The 21,788-nt window shown below is 39.0% G+C and overlaps 1 protein-coding gene across 2 annotated transcripts in view; it reads right to left on the bottom strand.

The window, feature by feature from the left end:
* Positions 1-1,478: 1,478 nt before the first annotated feature.
* TMTC1 (transmembrane O-mannosyltransferase targeting cadherins 1) overlaps positions 1,479-21,788 on the bottom strand; it is a 261,498-nt gene continuing 241,188 nt past the window's right edge. For both annotated transcript variants that reach the window (XM_046679163.1, XM_046679172.1), the window contains 6 exons: positions 19,858-19,993; positions 18,676-18,820; positions 17,603-17,740; positions 16,131-16,253; positions 12,154-12,231; positions 1,479-7,504 (listed from right to left, as the gene is read on the bottom strand). In XM_046679163.1, the coding sequence (XP_046535119.1) occupies positions 7,364-7,504; positions 12,154-12,231; positions 16,131-16,253; positions 17,603-17,740; positions 18,676-18,820; positions 19,858-19,993 (761 nt within the window). In that variant the 3' untranslated portion in view covers positions 1,479-7,363. The remainder of the gene's footprint in view (positions 7,505-12,153; positions 12,232-16,130; positions 16,254-17,602; positions 17,741-18,675; positions 18,821-19,857; positions 19,994-21,788) is intronic.

Here is a 21,788-nt window from a genome sequence, read left to right as displayed (position 1 = left end):
GAAGTCTCCAGGGGGGTTGAGCACTGTCTCATTTCCTGTTGCAGCACAGCTCCCTTTGTTTCCAGAGTTCAACACTTGCAGCCTCAAGTGAGACCTTGTCTTCTACAGACGATTGGTCCCTTACAGGCCTAACAAAATAATGCCTTTCCATTAAATAGCAAGAGAGCCATTCAATATAAATTACATACATACCCAAGAGCCAGGTAGGTAGTTTTAGACTTAAATTTGCTAGTAAGGTGATGGTTTAACCACAAGTTAAGTTTGTGGTGATGCTGAAGTGTCCAAATGGAGGTATTCTCTTATTTAAAAAAAACAACTTTAGGGGCTGGCCCCGTGGCCGAGTGGTTAAGTTCGCGCGCTCTGCTGCAGGCAGCCCAGTGTTTCGTTGGTTCGAATCCTGGGCGCGGACATGGCACTGCTCGTCAGACCACGCTGAGGCAGCGTCCCACATGCCACAACTAGAAGAACCCACAACGAAGAATACACAACTATGTACCGGGGGGCTTTGGGGAGAAAAAGGAAAAAATAAAATCTTTAAAAAAAAAAAAAAAAAAAACAACTTTAGAAAAGGGAAGGATAGCAGGGAGGGGCAGGCTGGGCTGGACTACCCTAGACTGGAGCTCTGATGCACGGGAAATCTGCCTTTAATTTGAACACATCTTCATTAGGACAGGATAATAATGATCTGCTATTGGAGGCTATTAGAAGACTCTTGATGGAAACCCCAACTCTAAAAACAATTGTAGAATTAGGACTGTTAGGTGACTAACCCACAAGCAATGAGCAAATTATGGGCAAGTAATGTTTTGTGTAAAAAATAAATTTGTTTCCATCCCAGCTAAACCACTGTTCTAAACTCTAGAACCCTTTCTAAAGGCCCACAAGGCTTAAGATTCAGCACTAAAGGGATTACTGGTGACCTTAGAAACTGCAGTTTCATTTGAATACGTTTTGCTGGGAGGGTCAGCACTGTGATGCAGAGGGAATGTGAAGGATGTGGGTAGAAAGAAGGGGTGAAGACAATTCATTCAGAGTCTGGCTGCGAAGGACAGAAAGAGATGTGGCAACAGCTAGAGATGAAAAGAAATAAAGGACTTTTTTCAAATGGTTTTGATAGTGGTTACTTGCATATGTGTTCTAAAATAGAAGAGAATTGACAAGACCCAGCAAAAGGAAGAAGTTAAAGATGAAAAAGAGGTTATGGAATGGAATGAAGTTCTACAAGAGGCAAAATACAGAGTGTAGGGGGGTCTCCTTCAACAATAAGAGAGGGGGAAGAATTGGGTGCAGTAAGTTCGCAGATGAAGTGCAGGACACTGAGACAGCACCTGTTTCCTACCCTGTATTTACCCCATGAACAAAGAGGTGAAGGCATCTACTTAGCAAGATGAGGGAGGAAATCTGGACTGGGTAAGGACTCAAATAGTCATTGTGGAGTATGAGATGAGAGCAGATGAGAAGAACACAGAACAATGCAATGAAGGAAGGCAGATGGTCTTTTTTATTTTTAAAGCAGACACCTCCTGGTGATGTGGATTTCAATGGGTACTAATCATGGAGCACTTGAGAGATTGAAACAAGACATTATTTTCATCGTATTTTATATAAAATAGACATTTACATAAATTTTATTTTGGAAAGACAAGGCAAAGTATACATAATCAGACTTAAATGGGAGAAATACTTTATGGGATCTATTTCTAACTGGCACAGCAAAAGTAACAAAAATGTACATTTATATACAACTGATCAAAGGAGGAAATAAAAGCGTTATGAACAAAGAACATGATGCAAGTCATTTCCCCTGACAAAAGGCGGGATTGGTGTGAGTTACAGCAAGTCAAATGACTTCCACATTATAAAAGCAAGCCATGGCTTCTACAGGTATTTTCATTCCTTAGGAGAAAATTTTTTAAAATCTTTTTTCCCCTGCAAACATAACAAAATCATTAATTTTTATATGTACAGGCAGCAAAATGAATAGGTACCTCTGCCAGGTTAAACCACTTGGGCAGTTCTGTCCCTTTTAGGGTTGAGTATGTGTTTTGTGGTGGTGATTATCTTTTAAGAATTTCTAAAACAAAGGGCAACACTTAGTTATGTCTTTAGGTGCAGAGGGCTTTGAATCTGGATTCAGGAAACTCAGAGAGCTTAATGGTTCCATAGAACTAACCAGGCCTTTAAAGGGTAATAAATAGAACTGAGACATTTGGTAACTTGCCTAAAGTGAGGTGGCTCCTGGGTGGCAGAGACAGAACTAGAACCCAGATCTCATGATTCTCGGACTGGTGCACCGCCCGTTATGGACCAGCAAGACGACCCCGAAAGGACATTATCCACATTGGAAACTTCCACACATATACACCATGTGCACCACGGAAACTGGGAAGAAACTCTTGGATTTCTGGATATGGACATCTCTTTCCAGTCTGGCATAAATGGTGATCTAAACTCACAAATTAACAACGACTGTCTACTGTGATGGATGCTGGTTTTATGAGATGTATACCCTAAAGGTTTTAATTGAAGGAATCCTTGGTGATAAAAATGGGACATTTTTATATGAACCAATTGACAAATATGAATATCACTGATTTTGTTGTGCTATTTTATTTTACTGCTATTAAACCGTGCCTTCCAACACAGTTATTTTATTTCTTCTCTTTAAGTTGCATGGCTACTAAAAACAAAAATAATGAGGAAGGGCTATTTTTGGAAGAATTGTTCAACATGTTTTTCTTTTACATCAAAAACTTCAATAATAATAAGAAAAAGTTATAATATTTCCCTATATATATATTTTTGGCATTGTAAGCTTTTGTCATAGTTGCAGCCTAAATGCAAGATTTGAAAGGTATCTGCTCTTTTAAAAAGTTGAAAGATGTCATTCAGACAGTTGTTTTGCTATTATTGGGAGATACCAACCTATAATTTAATCAAAGTAAATGTGATTTGAAAACCAGGAAAAAAATTAAAAACAAACCAACCACCTACAACTATGTCTGCTTTGAACGTTGTTACTAATATCCTATAGATTTATTAATCTAAGGTGCAAATCCACCACAAATCAGATCAAGTGTTTTTTTCCCCCAAAACTGATTTTAATGAGTACAATTAAGAAATAATTAACAAAAGGTGACATGTGTGTGACCCAAAGAGAGACAGAGGTCTGAGCATAAACTATGTCATGGACACCTTCTATGAGTCATAAAAAAATATGAGTTTTATATACTGAGCACCTCATCTGGTACATGTGAATGGCAAGGCGATTCCTCTCCATCTGAGATCCAAGAATTCTAGAATTATAAGGTTAAATTATAATCCAGTTGCTACAAGTGCGCCAGCCCACCCAACCCACCTGTTTGTCAATGATTTGTTTGTTGGAATGACAGTCTCAACCAACCAATTGTACCATAAATCATTCTTTAGAACTCTTTGGCTCATTATAGTCTAGATTTAAAAGTAAAAATTGTGAAAGAGTATAAAGAGCTCTTTTGTGAGAGTCATAAACTCCCATTAAAGTCGTTAGCCTGCGGTGGCTCTCTAGTCTAGCTGCATATGAGAATCATAACACGGGCAGTCAGTGTCCAGGGATTTCCAAAGGTCCCCAGGTGGCCCTAGAGTCCAGCCAGAGAGGAGAGCCCCTCGGTGTGAAGGACTAGATCTCAACTGTCAGCAGAATGGGGCTCTTCAATCTGAGAGGCCTGGAATGCTTCATAAAGACAGTAAGAAACCGCACATTTGCTTTCTATTCCCCTCCAGATTACAGTGTTTGTAGGTTGGTTTGTGCACAATGGTTTGGATTTTCTCATTTAGTCTTGTTGAAAAGCAGTTGTACAGAAGCATTTGCACAACTGCTACAAGACCCTGCATCACAGAAGCACCACCTGTTACGAACGTCAGAATCCTATGCTGGGGCTGTGAAGCACGCTAGCGGGTTGGATTAAAGTGCTGCCAATCCTCTTTGTGATAGGCTTCAAAAGAAACAAACTCAAAAGGATATCTCTGAGGACTCCCTAAAATAAATTTCTTTTCCTCCAAGGTATGTGAATCTTTGGTTTAGTTCACCTATGTTATATCACTGAGCCATGTTTCATGAATACCGCGAACAGATTGAAAACATCTGCATCATTTAAAAAATCCTGAATAATTCTTAAGGTTGAAATAAGCTTGTAAAGCCATTCTCATGGCTCCTATGTCAAAGGACAAGTTAAAGGATTGCCACTTATTTTGAAGGCAAGGAGAACTGGTCCTAGGTATGACTGAAGGACAGGTTAGACAGATTGGCAGGAGGAGGGGGGAGATATGTACACGAGAAACTCTAAATGTAGCTGAGAAGAAACAGCAAATGCTGCTCAGAGAAACACAGTCACAAATGAAACTCTGACCACTGGATCAAGTGTTCAGGCAGAATGAAGCACCTCCTGTCTTGTCCTTAGCAGTGTTCCCTTCCACCCAGGAGCCACTACATATTTGAGAACCCAGTGCAAAATGAAATTGTGGGACCCCTTGTTCAAAAATTATCAAGAAATTTAACCAGAGTATTCAACCAAGCCTAAGGTGCTTGTGCGTGCAGGACCCTGAGGGACAACACAGCCTGCATATCAATGAAGCTGGCTCTGCAATGTCATCTCAGGAAGGGGCTTTCAACTCACATGCCAAGCATGCTTTCATTAAGGGCAACCCCGATGCATCTCCATGATTAGCCAGGGCACTCCATTTTTATTTTGATAACGATGAAATCCACATATGATTTCATGTTACAAGGACCAAATAAAAATAGTTACAAAATACACTTAATATTTTTGAAAAAATAATATGTGGTTTATTTTTGTATAGGCACCATTTCAACTATGGAAACTATTTCATTGGCCACAGCTCAGTGAAGTAGTATTAACTCAGGAAAAACATCTGATGGAACAGTGGTTACTTTTAATGTTCAAAGAGATGCCAGTGTGGGCAGACAGAATGAGACAGTGAGAGAGAGAGAGAGAGAGAGAGGAATGGAAGGAGGGAAGGAATCACAGACAGGCAAGGGGTGGGAGGAGGGCAAGCACCCAAAGGAAGGCAGAAAAAGTCTCCTGAAGGCCATGTGACCCTTTTCTCTCAGAAATTTTCAGGCTGTAATTGTCATTTCAATTATTCTAACAAATGTACTCCCATTCCTTTAGCAGCGCTTCAAGTAGGGTATACGTGGTTTTCAAAATTTGGGGCTCAGTCTTTTCCATTAACTTTCTAAGGGTGAGTTTTGGTTATAGATTATTCTAAAAACTTGTGATTAAAGTCTTAGGTATTGTTTTTAGGTAGAGCTTCATATTATTCAGTTTGGGGTTGGGACGGTTATTTTACAATCAACACCGTAGTATATTTCTTGGCTTTAGGACTACAGAAGTATAATTTGGGGAAGAAAAATATTTTAAATAAAATTTTGAATAAATTTATGATATATAACCTTAAAAGACTACTAGAAGATCATTCGTAATATATACATTATTGGATTGTTGATGCACACACAGGGATGTATGCTAATGCAAAATCTGTAATCCTTTGCATTTAAAATATTCCTCGAATCATCTCTTTCCAAAGAAGTTTTTCTTCCTTTTATATATATTTACCTGGACAACAACAACAACAACCACAACAACAATATAGGGGCAGTGTTTCCTGATACTGAGTTGAAAAGAGGCAGAAGACGTTTTACTCTGCCCTGGCCTGAACATGTGGAATATGTGTGCCTTCAACCTACCCCATCTCTGTGATACTTGGCTCAGCACCATGAACAGCACTGCCCAGACTGTTTTGTTTTTGTTTTTTTAATTTTATGATGATGACCAAATTAGAATCAGGTGTTGAAATTTCAAAATATCTACCAAAATATATTACCACCCAAAAATATATTACCACCCAAACACTGAAGGCTCATCCCTAATTTCTTTAACTTCAGCAAGCAAATAGTCCATATAATTTTTTGGAGGGGATGTTAAAACTTAAGAACTTTGTAATTTAGATTTATAATTTTTGAATGATCAGTTTTGAAAGCTGTATTAACTATGTACAAAGAAAAACCTGTGTGTATACATATATTAAGTATTTTATAAGTTATGAAATAAATAACACTAAAAAACAAATGTCAAATCGTAAGTTCAATTTTGCCTTATCTTTTAAATATAAATATATATTTTTTTGAAATTATGAAGTTAGACTTTTTCCTGGATTTGTTGAGCATTCCCCATGAAATCTCCAAAATTACAAATAGAGAACCAAGAATTCTGGGTGTCTATCACTCACGTTCTAAGCACAGAATTCTCATTAAGCCTAGGGAGACAATCAATAGAGCTCTCCTTCCATCTAGTTAGAGTCTACGAAAATTTCTGTGATATATTGTAAATATTCCTCAATGGTTAAATATATTTTCCAAAAAAAATAATAAATCTCATGATGTCTGAATGTTAAGATAACAAAGCAGAACATTTCTCTCAGTTAATATCTTTAATATTTCTCATGTAGAATATACTATTTTTTCTCCACCAAAATAACAATATATTTGGAGGCAGAAACATTTATGACTTTAAAAGCACTTTTAAAATCTTAGAGCAGAACCACTACTCTAGCAATACTCGTAATAAAATTAAAATAATTTTTAAATCTCCATAAAGAATTAGGGGTACCAAGATCCGTGATGTTCCCCTAGAGATAGGACTATCCGTACACAATTCAAAAGCTTCTTTTTTGATATATTAGGCAATGGGCAAAGCTTGCATCAGAGAGGAATTTAATTTACTCCTCACTAGAGCTCCAGCAATGTCCTTAGGGGGATATGAGATCAGCCTCCTTTTCTCCATATATTCCAGAAGGTTCTACAAAAACCACTAGATACTCATTTCTGGTTCTGGAGAATTAAATGAGCCACCTCTTGGTCCAGTTTCCCAAATGGCTTATCTCAGAGGATTGATTTTCTTTGAAATATCTCATCTCATCAAGAAGAGATGCTCTTCCTAGCATTTCAAGCTTCTATATTTCTGGGACATAAAAGTCTAAACTAAGAAGTCGAATCAGATCTCCAGATTGCAAAAGCAGAGAAATACATGAAGGGAAATCTGGAGTTAAAGCAAATAAAAATCTGTGAAACGTGTCTTTGTTGTTTTCCTCCAGCTCAGACCTCCCTGCCCTTGCTCGCTCTTTTTGTCTTTTTTCATGTAAACGCCAGTCCCACAGCACAGGGCTCCCAGCAGGTGTCTGCCAACGTGCCACCCTCAACTGGGAGTGACAGGAAAGCTTCACTGGCTGTGAGAGCAAGGCCTCCATTACTTCTTCCTCTTCCAGAGGCACCAGCACTTGTCCTTCGAGACAGAGGCAAGTGCCGCTACGTATGATCCTTGTCTCGAATTTCTTGCAATCGTTTTTCGAGGCGATCCAATTTGGCGAGATTTTCCTGCAGCAGTTTGCTGTCTGGAACCAGCTGTAAGGCTCTCTCATAATAAGCTCTTGCAGACACATAGTTTCCCTGTTGAGAAAAAGAAAGAGAATAATTCTATTCTGAACCATCAGAACATTCTGTTGGAGAAGGAGGAAACTAAGAAACAGACCTTCTCATCCAGTTTCATATCAATGGTCTCCTAAGGAAACCCTGTCTGCATGTGTAACTTTACCCTTATCTGTTGGTGCTTTTGGAGAATCCATTTGTTTTAAGTACCAGACCAGCTGGAGAATGTGAAGGATAAGAGTTATATCATAAGGGTAAATGGCAGAAAAACAGATTTTCAATTCTGCTAATGCAGGGTATGCAGCTATCATTTCAGAGTCTTCTCATAAGGTTAGCACTACTCTGTAATCAAATGGAGCCATGGCACTATAAGTTCCTATTGAGAGAGAGAGTGAGAGAAAGAGACAGAGGGAAAGAGAGAGAGAAAGAGAGGCGTGTGTGTGTGTTTTTGTGTAAGAAATGCTTTTGAACCTGTAAGAGTAATGATCAAAAAGTAAATAGTTTAGGAATCCACCATATCTACTTAGAGGGTAGGAGTTATTCTAATCTTCAACTTAAAACATAAAACCAACTTTTGCCTAATATAGGCTTTAATGCAAATGTAAGTTTTTATAAAATGGAAAAAACTGGTAAGAATATGGAGTCAAATTTATCCCATACTCAAGTTGTGTGACCTGCTGGATATTCTTAAAGCAGGAGGGAAGGTATGTCACTTCTGACCTGCCAAAGGCACCTGTCTCTACCCACTTTTGGCCCCAATCTGGTTTGTTCAATGCCTCCCTAACTGGCAACCACATGTGCCTGGCCCCATATGGTCCTTGGCAAGCTAGTCACAATTATTAACTTTTCCCAGCCCTTTTTCTGCTGCTAAATAATAGTTACCTTCCTTATTTGGTCTACCCTTTCTCAGATCTGTGTCCTGCCAAGTCTCAGAACTAAGATCGTTAGAGATCTCTCCATCCCCCAAAATACGAATTTGCTCTTTATTTTCTCCTTTATTCTTATGTGGATGAAACCGGTTACTGTCTAAATTTCCACCACAATTTAAAATAGTATCTCTTGGAGTGAAAGTATTATGTAGCAATAGCGACTAATATTTACTGAATGCTTAACTATCTTCCAAATTTCCATCACAATTTAAAATAGTATCTCTTGGAGTGAAAGTATTATGTAGCAATAGCGACTAATATTTACTGAATGCTTAACTATCTTCCAAGTGAGTTAATACGTGTCAAGAACTTAGATGCTGCTTGACACATAGTGAGCTCTCAGTCTGAGACTATGATTATTGTTATTATGAAATGACTATTCAGGCTCTAGGTAAACACTGCCTATTTCCTATAGTATTCACTGGTCACATTGCTGAAAAGGAGAGTAGAAACAGAACAGGGAATTGTACTTTGGGAATCCAGGCTCTGGCATGTGTACAAATGAAAATATTTCTGATTATTAACACTGATTCTGAGAAGGGGCTAAACAGAATTCTGAAGGAGTGAGAACTCAGATTTGCTATGTTAAATTATTATGGTTTTTTTCAATGCAAGCATTTATCTTCCAAGTGTCCTCTGATGTTTATTAAGCTTAGCACATCCATGCAGACAAATGAACATTTGCGGCTGTTAGAGTGCTTTCAAAATATGTTTCTATTATAGTTGATTCTGAAATTATTCTTCCAAGAGGTTTCTCTGAATTTAGGCCTTGGTATCTCCTTTTCTGATCACCAGCTTTCTCTGTCCTTTCAAACAAAATCTAATCATAGAGTTTTTTTTTCTCTCCCTCAAATTGCTCTTTTCTTGATTAAACAGGAAGCCTTATTTTTTTTTAAGTTATATCCCTTAATTCAATGTCTGCAATTCCTAGATGCTAGTTAGGGAATCTGAATTATCCAATTTCTAGAAATATGCTTTCTACTATGATAGCCACTAGTCACATGTGACTATTTAAATTAATTATGATTAATTAAGAATTCAGTTGCACAGTTGCACCAACCACATTTCAAGTGCTCAATAGCCACATGAGGGTGGCTAGCGGCTACTGCCTTGGGTAGTGCAGACATAGAACATTTCCATCATCTCTATCAGATAGTGCCATTCTAGAAAATGCATTAATGTCATAAGGCAGTATTGAAAACAGTACTTTGCGGAATGGCCCAGTTGATGCAATTCTTTGATTAGAAACAAGGTATTATAGCTTTTTTGGCCCATCCATTTCATCCTATATAAAAAACATTGTTTATTACCAAGTGGTACGAACAAGAGACAACTGCCTTCTCTTTGTGTCACCTTGCAAAGCCTTATTCCAACTCTCCCCTTACCACAGCCCAGGGTCCCTACTAAGCTGCCCGCAGGCTCAGGCAAAGAGTGAGGCCCACGAATGGGAAAACACTGCCTGAGGCACACACTACCCAGTGAGGCAAAAGACAGAAAGTTAATGATTGTTTTTGAAGGTCTCCTAATGATAATCCTGCATCTTAATGGTGCCATCAAGATGACCACAACCAAGCCATGTGCCTGCTCCATATATTTATATTGGACTGCATTACATGAATTCACTGATATTAGACCATTTTTAAACTATCAACATGGCAGTTTCATTGTTCAACCTAATACATGATGTCCACAAAGATGAAAAACAGGATGAACTAATTTTTAATCAGCGTGTTCATTACATTCTAAAATAATACACTTAATAGATCCTTCTTCAATCTCTGGACATCTTTTCAGGGGAAGTTATTCTAAATTTAAAGCAATGGGTTCACTTGTTAACTGAAAGAGTTCAATAAATGTACCATTTTCTTTGTATTTCCAGACTTTTTGGACACTCTTGAGTGTATTTATTATCCTTTTTCTAATTAGCAGTTGACCCCATTGCTTTAAATGCAGGTGCTCTCCATCCAAAAACATACGGAGTGTATTACTTGAAAATGTAACTATTTAAATATTTAAAATTTTGTTACTATTTTAAAGGTAAGTTCATTCTATGTTTCCCAACTGGATGTTGCTGGACACCCTAGAACATCACTGAGATCAGAGCTCGGGTTACTCAGCTCTGAGAAATGTCATGCTTGGATCTGCCATCTGTGTTCCTCTATTAGAACAAGGCTAATGGTCGTGGAGTAACTCATTGGCTCACCTTTTTTTTGTTGTGTTTCTGAGAGTGATCGGTTTCCACTTAATAGTAAACCCCATTAGGCCTTGTTGAAATTCTAATTACTATCTTGCCATTTATGAGGGTTAAGACTGATAAAAGCCTCCAAGTAAGTTAGTGACCCTTTAAAAACATATCAGACCATGGCATTTCTCTGCTCAAAGTCCTCCAAGGACCCCAACTCATTCAGCATAAAAGCCAAAGACCTTACAATCCCCTTCAAGGCCCTGCATGCTCTGGCCCTGTGACCTCTCTGACCCCAGCTTCTACTATTTCCTCTCAACTGCTTCCTTCCTATTCTTCAAAGATAGCAGGCACACTCGTACCTCAGGATCTTTGCACATGCTCTTTCCCTATTTTGCCATATGGCTCGTTCCCTTCAGGTCTCTGCTCAAACACCACTTTTTAACTAAGACTTTCCTTAACCACCTTAATTTAAAATTTGTGCCCTAATCTCCTGGTACTCTCTCTTTCTTTTCTTTTTTCCCCATAGCACTTATCACCATCTGATATATTTTATGTGTGTATACATGCATGTGTATGTTTATTTATTGATTGCCTGTCTCCTCCTACTGGAATGTTAATTAGCACAGAAATATTTGTCTCATTTATTCATTTCTGTATTCCCAGTGCTTAGAAGAGTACCTGGCACACAGGATGCTCTCTACAAATGCTTGTCAAATGAATGGATGAATGAATGAATGACCATGAATCTTTGAATCTATTAGCTGTAGACAATAATCCCCCCAAGGGTCATTTTCAACGATCTACCCAGAGGAAGCTTTTTCTTTTGGGAAAAACAAACAAACGAACAAACACAAACAACCAACTTTGTTTTTCAGTAAAAGATTAGGGAGTAAAAGATATATTAGGAAAAAGAAATAGTGAATTAATATTTAAAGTAACACTTTATCTTGATAGTGAGTTAAGCTGCAGGAGGATAAGCTAGACCAAACTCCAATAAGTTCACATAAGCAGATTTCATCTGCTCTATCATGATACTTCACTTAAGTACACATGATTTTTTTATGATAAATAAAATCATGGAATCTAACTTATAAAGATTTATTTAAAAGGGGCCGGCCCGGTGGCACAGCAGTTAAGTTCGCATCTTCCGCTTTGGCAGCCCGGGGTTTGCCAGTTCGGATCCCGGGTGCGGACATGGCACCATTTGGCACACCATACTGTGGTAGGTGTCCCACGTATAAAGTAGAGGAAGATGGGCACGGATGTTAGCTCAGGGCCAGTCTTCCTCAGCAAAAAGAGGAGGATTAGCAGCAGTTAGCTCAGGGCTAATCTTCCTCAAAAAAAAAAAAAAAAAAGGCTTCATGACATTCAATATCTAGATAATACAAGAACATAAATTGTGCTCATTTCACTTTGAAACACCTATGTGTTCCGTATTCAAATAATTCAAAGAGGAAATTCACTATAGTTTCTCAATCTTATAAGAGAGAAGAAAGAGAGAGAGAGAAAACACAACGGGAAATCCCAGTTCACAGGGAACTGGATTATCTTCCTACCTTGATGTGTTGGATTCCACCCATGTTCATCCAGGCCTGCGCTTGATCTGGATTTAGTTCCACAGCTGCTTTATAGCTCTAAATATACAAGAAATATCTTCAGGTTGTGAAATGAGAACCCACCTTTAACGTTAGAGGATTGTGGAAACCGCTTTCTTTATATGTGAAAATTTAAATGGTTAATAAAATGAACAGCCACTTCTGGTTCACAGGTGTCCCGTTTACTTCCATTATGTTTCAAAGGCTCTGATTCTAAAGCGGAGGAAAGTAAAATGTGTAATTTCCCTGCAGAGCCAACCTCTGGACTTAAAGAGACTGAAGACGCCCGCAGGGAATCCAGGAGATTTCTATTATAGTGCATCATTTCCCGCTGGCTTTGACCTGCATGAAAATGGTGCTTTTCGGCCCTTTTCACCATAAATGGAGTTTGTAAGAAAATTTTTTCATAATCCCAGAATCTTAGAGTAGTTCCCTAAAGAGCTTAACCCTTGGGCAGTAACCCCTCTCACAACATCTACTCTGGTTATTCAGCCTGTGCTTGAGCTCTCACAGTGGCAGGATGATCCTGACTTCTTCAAGGACATTTATTTCCCTAGGGAATGGTTTTAATCATTAGAAAACCTTTCTTTTTCTTCTGCCATGTAAAAGGTCTTCAAATGTTTGAAGAGAGTTACTGATCCTTCAAACACTTTTATTTGTCTGAATAACATGTATCTCATTAAATGCAATATCCGTGAGGATTTTTTTTTTAAGATTTTATTTTTCCTTTTTCTCCCCGAAGGCCCCCCAGTACCTAGTTGTATATTTTTAGTTGTGGGTCCTTCTAGTTGTGGCATGTGGGACGCTGCCTCAGCATGGCCTGATGAGCAATGCCACGTCCACACCCAGGATCTGAACCAGTGAAACCCTGGGCTGCTGAAGCGGAGCACTGAACTTAACCACTTGGCCACCCCCCTCATGAGGTATATTTTTAATATTTTGCCTGTTGTTTTGCATCAAAGGAATGCTCACCACTGAGTCTTGATTTTAAGAGTGATCACCTTAGACAGAACTAAAGGCTAAGAGTGTCACCTTCAGTTACACAAAGCTAAGTATCTGTGTGTATAATTTAATGCTCCTTGCAATTTTCATTAGCAAGAATCCATCCGAACGAATCCATAAATTAACTAGAATCTGTCCATCCCTTCTCTACTTCAGTTTTAGGAGAAAAAAGCAAATGTTAAGAAACTGTACTCTTGCAGCTGGTCCCGTGGCTGAGTGGTTAAGTTTGAGAGCTCCACTTTGGTGGCCCAGGGTTTCGCTGGTTCAGATCCCGGGCACAGACACGGCACCGCTCATCAGGCCACACTGAGGCAGCATCCCACATGCCACAACCACAAGGACCTACAACTAGGATATAAAACTGTGTATTGGGAGGGCTTTGGGGAGAAGGAGGGAAAAAAAAGAAGATTGGCAACAGATGTCAGCTCAGGGCCAATCTTTAAAAAAAAAACAACTGTCCTCTTAAAAGCTCCTAAAATAAACTTGAAGGATGTGTCCCGTGGATTAATTTTTATCAGCAGAGATGGGATGCAGTATAGAAATCAAGAGCCTGGATTCAAACCCTGGCTCCATCTCTTCCCCTCTACGTGACCTTGAGCAAGTTACATAACCTCTGAGCCTCAGTTTATCCAACTGTAAAGTGGAGACAATGACCAGGCCTTTCTTATATGATTACTATGAAGATTAAATTACTTAATACATGTGAATCATACATAAAAATGCTAACACATTTTTTGCTTCTATTATTAGCCAATGGCTCTACTCCTACCCTTCATAAATCTAGCAACTCTGCAATGATTATTTGATCCATTGGCCAAGCAACTAGAGAATACTTTTGTTTTCAATACAATATATATTATTATATTACATATAATATATAATATATATTCAATACAATATTATATATATTCAATATAATATATATGTAATATATTAATATATATTGCATATTATATACAGTATATAGAGATATAGAAACCACATAAATATTCATAATTAAATAATTAATCATTCTAACTGTCATGCTAGTTATAAATAACCTAAGAATGATGGTATTGAAAATGTTCACAAGGCAGAGAAAAATGCACAATTTCTGCCTCAAATACGCCACTGTTTCTGTTTTAAGGGTTCATATTCAAATTAGTTTTTCCAAATATCCTTACATGTATTTTCCAATAATTTTTTAAAAACCACTCACTGTTTAGTTTCAAAAACAATTATATCACTTGAAAATTTACTTTTCCCATGATAGATTTAATGTAATTTTATACCTTCATTAATTCCAACTTGTGCCTTTACTGGATACAAGGAAAACGTATGGTATTTCTGTAACATTCTATTTATGTTTGTAAATGTCTTTTTGATTCAAACTGTGTATCGATTGTATTCCAAAGCTGTAGATACTGAACATCCATAAGATGCAACATGCTTTGTTTTAGAACACAGAAGGAAGCAGTCCCTTTCCACATGGAAAAGTCCACTCTAACTGGGGAGCTAACCTGCATGCATGCACATGCACAGAGGCGTGGGAGACAGAAAGAGAAGGAGGAGAGAGAAAGAGACCTAACAATACAACGTGATAAGAAATTTTCAATATTGAGGTAAACAGGGTAGCTATTCTGGTTTAAACCTGATTCAGCCTGAACTAAAGAAGCCTGACTTACGGCCTGTCAAACACACTGTACACCTGCTTGAACCATTCAGGTAAGGATGCATCAAACATCATCTCAAAGCAGAAGAATGCACTCTGAAGATAAGGATGCTTACTTCCTTCCCTCCAGTATGGTATGGACGCCAGTATGGGTAACGCCAGTATCGGTACTTCCTGGAAGATAAGTTTTCCTGTCCCGGACATCAGGTCATGTCGACCTGCTAATCTGTAACTGAATATCTATTTGAAACTTTGATGAATATATATCCTGGGTATGTTTGATGTATGTTCTTTGTTCTAAAAAGCTATAAAACTGTACTGGAAATCATGCTTCTCCAGAATGCTTTCCTCCTTGGTGGAGACTGCCTTCCCAGGCTAGTCTTCAGCTCGGCTCAAGTAAATCTCACCTTCTCTCTCTTATTTATAAATGGTTATTGGTTATTTGCATTGACAAATGTAACATATGACACTTTCTAATGCCTGGTAGAAACAGTAAGTGTTTTAAGGGTTCAGAGGAACCAAGGTCAAGGGGAGAAAAAATGGTCCAGGGGCTTCCTGAGGGAGGAGGACACAGGCTGTGTGTTAGTGGATGGGGGACTCTGCAGGGGGTCAAGAGGCGTGGTGGGAAGGATATTACAACAAGGACATGTGGGAATGCCCAGAGGCCTTCAGGCACTAGTCCAGCTGGAATAAAGGATTATTGAGGGCAAACAGAGAGAAAAAGAGCGAGAGCGAGAGCAAGAGAGAGAGAGAGAGAGAGAGAGAAGCTGGTTTGAGGGCAAGGTGTGGAATGCTTCAAAGATTAAGATAAAGATGATAATTTAGGGGGTTGGCCCCAAGGCAGAGTGGTTAAGTGTGTGTGCTCCGCTTCAGCAGCCCAGGGGTTCACCAGTTCGAATCCTGGGCGCAGACCTGGTGCCACTCAACAGGCCATGCTGAGGTGGCGTCCCACATGCCAGAACTAGAAGGATCCACAACTAAAAATACACAACTATGTACTGGGGTGGCTTTGGGGAGAAAAAGGAAAAATAAAATCCTTTTTTTAAAAAAAAGATGATAATTCAAAAAATAATGCAGAGGTATTGCAGGACTCTGAACAGTCAAAAACAGAGGCTCAATTATAAAGAATAAACTTATAACATTACATCAGTTAATGAGAAAATTCACTCCACAAACATGCCAATGATCTTAGGTTTTACTGTGCAATATATGCTTCATTAAAGATTGAGGGAATATTAATTTCAATCCATGAATTTAATAATATAATTTTATTAAGTGTTTATACCTCAAAAGCTTTGTCAAGAAGGTTCTGCTCTCTTAGTTGGTTTCCTTTTGTAAAAAAAAGTTCAGATATAACTTTTGGGTCCTTTGGTTTCAGCCGCAGAGCCTTGTCTATAGCATCAAGAGCCTGCACAAATGGGAAATTGAGATAGAAAAAACTACGTTAGATAAAGAAAAACTAACCTAAATGGTGACATTCACACTTTTTGTTCTTACGTATTAGCTAGCTTGGTGACTGACAATCAAAACACATTCTTCATTCTCTCTGAGGTTCTCAGTGAGAAATAATGCAGCCCTGACAAAATAATTTCCCTATACCGCCAGTTTCCCATTTATATTGGTGACACTGAAATGTCCTAATCACTTCACAGGGAGGTCGTGTGATATAGCTGAAAGAAAATAAGATGTGGGGTTGGATGTCTTGCCCTGTCCAAGTGTCCATCTGGACCACTCCAACAGCCTCCTCTTAGCTCCCTGGTGCCCACTCTGCTCCCATCACCCACTGCCCCACCGCCTGCCGCCAGAGATCCCTTCAAAGCATAAACCTCACAACATTGCTCTTCTTAAAACTCCAAAGCTTCCTCCAAGATACGGAACAAAACCAGGATAAGGACCGGACCGCAAGCCCTGAGGTCTAGTGCTCAGCAACCTCTGTAACCGCCATCTCACACTGCTCCCTGCTCCCTCATGCCCATCCCTCAGACAGGCCAATTTGCTGTTGCCACAGGGCCTTTGTGTGTGACTTTTCTTGTCTGAAATGCTCTTCACTGTCCTCTTATGCCTAATAACTCCTATTCATTACTCAGCTCTCACCTCACATCACTCTACAGGGAACCTAACCCCCGAGACCACTCAGGTCCCATGATTATATGCTCGTTAGAGACCATGCCACTCTTTAGGACAGCACTGAGCATGGCTATAATTCTACATTAGTCTTGTGACTACTTGTTTAGCCTCTGTCTCCTCTTCAAAGGTAAAGTCCATGAGGACAAGGGCAATGATTTTTTATTTTTTTCACATCCCTTTAATCCTGGTGCCTACCACAGCATCTGGCAGATAGCAGGCATTCAGTAAATATTTTGTTGAGTCAGTTCATGAATTTACTGGTTAGATGACTTTTAAAATGGAAATAAACAGTAAGAGTTGCAACACAGGGTCACTGACTTGCCTTACCAGGTTGTTTTAAGGATTTTATAAAAAGTATATTTGAAAGAACATGGAAAATGATAAAGCATACAAATGTTAGTCTTTATACCACATAAAATCTTCAGAGCAAGGATGAGCCAAGAAAATACTATTTCAAGGGGACATCTTAGGAGTTCAAGGGATATCTGTGAAAGCGTCTGTAAGATAGGACATGCCAACTGATGACATCAAGACTGCTCAGTCTTGTAAATGTGCTGACTGGAGAGGCATCTGGGCTCCCCTCATTTTCTACCCGTGAATGCAAACAACTCCCAACAGTGTCCCCTCTACCTTGTCGTGGAGCTCCTGCTTGCTGTAAATTGCTGACAGCAGGCGATAGCATTCAAGGCAGCCAGCCTCCTCAGACACAATGTGGATGGTCATCTTTTCAGCTTCTTTGGTCTGACCCATCACGGCCAAAACCTGAGCCTGCAAAAGCACACTGACCTTGGCTTAGAAGATGCTTCGTTATTAGCTTATCAACTAAAGCATCCCTGAATGGAGGCCTTCCAGAAACATGCCTGACAAAAGTGTTCAGCCTCTATTTGTGACTCACAGAGAGGGCTGAATTAGCACAGTTTACAGACTTGAATTTTCGCTTGTTTGTTTCTTTATTGAGGTATGTGCACGCATTTATGTGTGAATGGTGGGAATATCAAAGATGGTCAGTGAAATGACTTGTGTCTTTTAAAAAAAAGTTGACCAAATATGGCAAAAGAGAAATTATTTCCTACAGTTTTGACAGAATACGGTGTTTATAACAACATAACGTATTTGATTTACTGCGAATCTAAGAAAAAGGAAGAGTGATGATCTAAAAATTGAAATAAAACATATTGTTGATATGAATTTTCCTTAATTGGAACACCATACTGTGGTTATGTTAGAAAATGTCCTTGTTCTTAGGAACTATATGCCAAAATATTTAGAAATAAAGAGAATTACCTCTATCTCTCAGAGGGCTCAGGAAAAAAATAACATGCATTAATAACATGTATATGCACACATACACACTCAAATATGTACATATATACAAATATGCACATACACACATACTTGGGAGGGTGATAAACAAATGCATCAAAATGTTAAAAATTGATTAATCTGGGTGAAAGGGTATATAGAAGTTATTTAATATACCTGCCAATTTTTGTAAGTTGGAAATTATTTCAAAACAAAAACTTAAAAGTATTTTTAGCATCTACATCTTTGGTGAATGGCTCTCACACTGGTTATACGAATATTCATAAAATGGATATATTATAGCGTTCGAGTTCCAGTTTTGAGGCTCACCGACTACAGCTCCCGACTTTGCACACTGTGCAGAGGTGCATTGCCTCATTTTCTTTCGTCCCTCCACTCACCAGTGCCAGGCGGAGCTCCCTTTGAGAAGGCTGAAGGGCTGCAGCTTCCCGGTAAATCTGCAGAGCCTCTTCGTACCGGCCAGTGTTGTAATACAGGGCTCCCAAAGGTGATAGGATCTCAGCTTTGCGTGCCACCTGCAGGGCACTGAGTTTTAAGAAAGGGGAGGTCACAATTTTCTTCTAAGAGGTACATTTCCAAAGGTCGAAATTTAGATTTAGGGATGACTATCCATGGTTTGGAACTCTGCTCCAACATGGTCTTTTTTTTTTTTTTTAAAGATTTTATTTTTTCCTTTTTCTCCCCAAAGCTCCCCCCGGTACATAATTGTACATTCTTCGTTGTGGGTCCTTCTAGTTGTGGCATGTGGGACGCCGCCTCAGCATGGTTTGATGAGCAGTGCCATGTCCACGCCCAGGATTCGAACCAATGAAACACTGGGCCGCCTGCAGCGGAACGCGGGAACTTAACTACTTGGCCACGGGGCCGGCCCCCATTGTTTTTGTTTTTATACCAAGAAGAATGCTGAAAACAAAAAGATCATGGTGCCACCCTCTGACTATAAGAATGTCTCTTGTGGCCCACCTCTATGGAAACTGAGCCCCAAGGATCTTTTCCATTAACGGCAATAGACTTGTCCTGATGGATGTACAGTCTTTCATTTATATCCATTTTGAAATTGCTGTCTGTGGTTTGGGTTGCAGTCCATAGCTTCAGAAAACAATGGACTAACTAAAGTGGGAATTAAATTCCAGCCTTGGTTTAGCACCACATTCTAACCAGCAGGCAAAAAAATCATTAACTGGCATACCAATTATAGTGCTACATTATTCTCTTTGTTTTGTATTTTTCTCCCCAAAGCCCCAGTACATAGTTGCATATCCTAGTTGTGAGTCATTCTAGTTCTTCTTTGTGGAATGCCACCATGGCATGGCTTGATGAGTGGTGTGTAGGTCCACACCCAGGATCCAAACTGGCAAACCCTGGGCTGCCGAAGTGGAGTGTGCAAACTTAACCACTCGGCCACGGGGCCGGCCCCTGTTTTCTTTGGAGATGAGAATCTATTGTCTGCCTTGGCAAAATCTGCTAGTAGTCTGAGAACATGTCTATTCCCATAAACTAAAAACGTGATGGGACACTGCAGAGGTCTTTGGAGGGGTTAAAGTGAAGGAAAGGAACTTTACCGTTTGTACCATTCTTCAGCCACGCTGTTGTCCCCTAACGACCTGTAGAGCCTCCCCAGGTTCACCATGGCCACGTGATGACTTGGGCTAAGTGTGATGGCCTGTTGGTAATGGGCCACTGCCTTCTCTGGAGAGCCTGCAACCAGTAGTGGGTTGGTAAGAGCAGAACATGCCTTAATCATAAAATACATGACCTCTTTAATTTCTCTTCTGATGTACATCATTCACCTTATGGCACCATACCATCAATTATTCAGTTTATAAATTAGCTTGCATTTTGGGTTCTTCTCCTTACCACTGCCTAACTTGGGACCATTCCACTATTCATTCCTACTTCCAAGGAAATTAATAATAAAAATGCAATAAGAACTAAGACCTATTTCTTTTATTATGTATATTCTTTTAGTCAAATGTTTTCTGGCCATTGCCCTAGCTAATATGACATTTTGAGATTATCAGTGATTGTTATCTATACAAGATATTGTTGCTTCTCATTATAAAAAAAAATAGAATAGGCTGTTATAGAAAGGAAACTATCCTGAAGCAATTCTAAGGGTTTGTCTCCATTACTACCCTGCAACATAGTAACTGAGCCCTGCTTTAAACAAGCATGTATCAGCTATACCTTGAAAAATCTCTTCTTAAATCATACATTTGTATTTAAATGGTATTTGTTTAATGAGACTTTAAAAAATAATAATAATGCCACCTGGCATTTGACCAACGCACTATGAGCTTTAACACACTTTCATTAAACGACCTCACATGTTTTGATACCATTTAGCTGCTCTGTCATACCACTTAGCTATCTCTTGGGATTTAAGAGATATTAAAAAATAAACAAAATTACCACTTTGCGGATACAGAAACTAGAGTGTAACGACGTTAAGAAACTTGACAAAGATCACAGGGCAAGTGACGGTAAAGGGCAGAACTAGAATCAAGTCTCCCTAGTCTGATAAGGTTCCCCAAAGAAGTTTCCTAGCGAAATTCTATCTAAGAGACTGAACTGAAGAACGGTCCGAAGTTCTAAATGGAATGGAATGTTCATCACCTGCACAGACATCTTCTCAAGAAGCGCACCTTCTCTGAATGCAAGTTTGACTAGGAGGTGCCAAAAGAGATTCTGTATGTACAGGTCTAAGTATAGGCCTCTGGGGATAGGGAGAATTCTCAACGTATAAAAGAAATACAGAGAGACTAGTAAGAAGATATATAGTGTGGTCAGTGAGATTTTGGGGTTGTAGGGGTTGGGGTAGGATTGTGTTGGAGTAGAGGAAAGAGGGTTAAACCAGGCCAACAGGAGGTTACTTCTGGTTTTTATATCTTATGATACCTAATTTATTATTATGTTGCTAATGAACCAGCAGGTGGCACTATAAAACAATTTTACGTGCAAAAATAAGGTGTATCAGAATATAAACTTACATTCTATAAAACAGAGGAGCTTCAACTATCATAGCAAATAAAACCCTTTCCAGCATTTGATATTGGCAAAATAATTAAAATTGAATTTTACTGCATGGCAGGTAGTCTAATAGTCATTGAGAACAAAGTGGTACTTTTGCATTAAATTCAAATTTCTTTCATTCTTTATAAGTATTCATAACATGCCAACAGTAAACGGGGCACAAATCACAAAAAGACAAACAGAATCCATGCCCAGTAAAGTTTTGCGTTAAATAAGGAGTAAGTGCATTTTATATAGCACCTGTCATCTAAGAGTACTTCATCAATGATAATAATACAGTTTCTGTAATGTATAGTAAGTAAGGGACCATGAAACAATCCTAGAGGCTTTTTCATCAGTTGAAGAAAATTATTTACCTCTTGCCAGTAACTAGAATCAGAGGCAGGTTGTGCGCATCATTGTAGAGGGACATTTCATCATCACAGATTTACAAACTTGTGTAAGTGATACTCAAAGAAGA

This window comes from Equus quagga, chromosome 1 (genome assembly GCF_021613505.1).
Source record: "Equus quagga isolate Etosha38 chromosome 1, UCLA_HA_Equagga_1.0, whole genome shotgun sequence".
Classification (NCBI taxonomy): Eukaryota; Metazoa; Chordata; class Mammalia; order Perissodactyla; family Equidae; genus Equus; species Equus quagga.
Note: the sequence above shows the minus strand (reverse complement) of the source record. Positions and strands in the feature narration are given on the sequence as shown.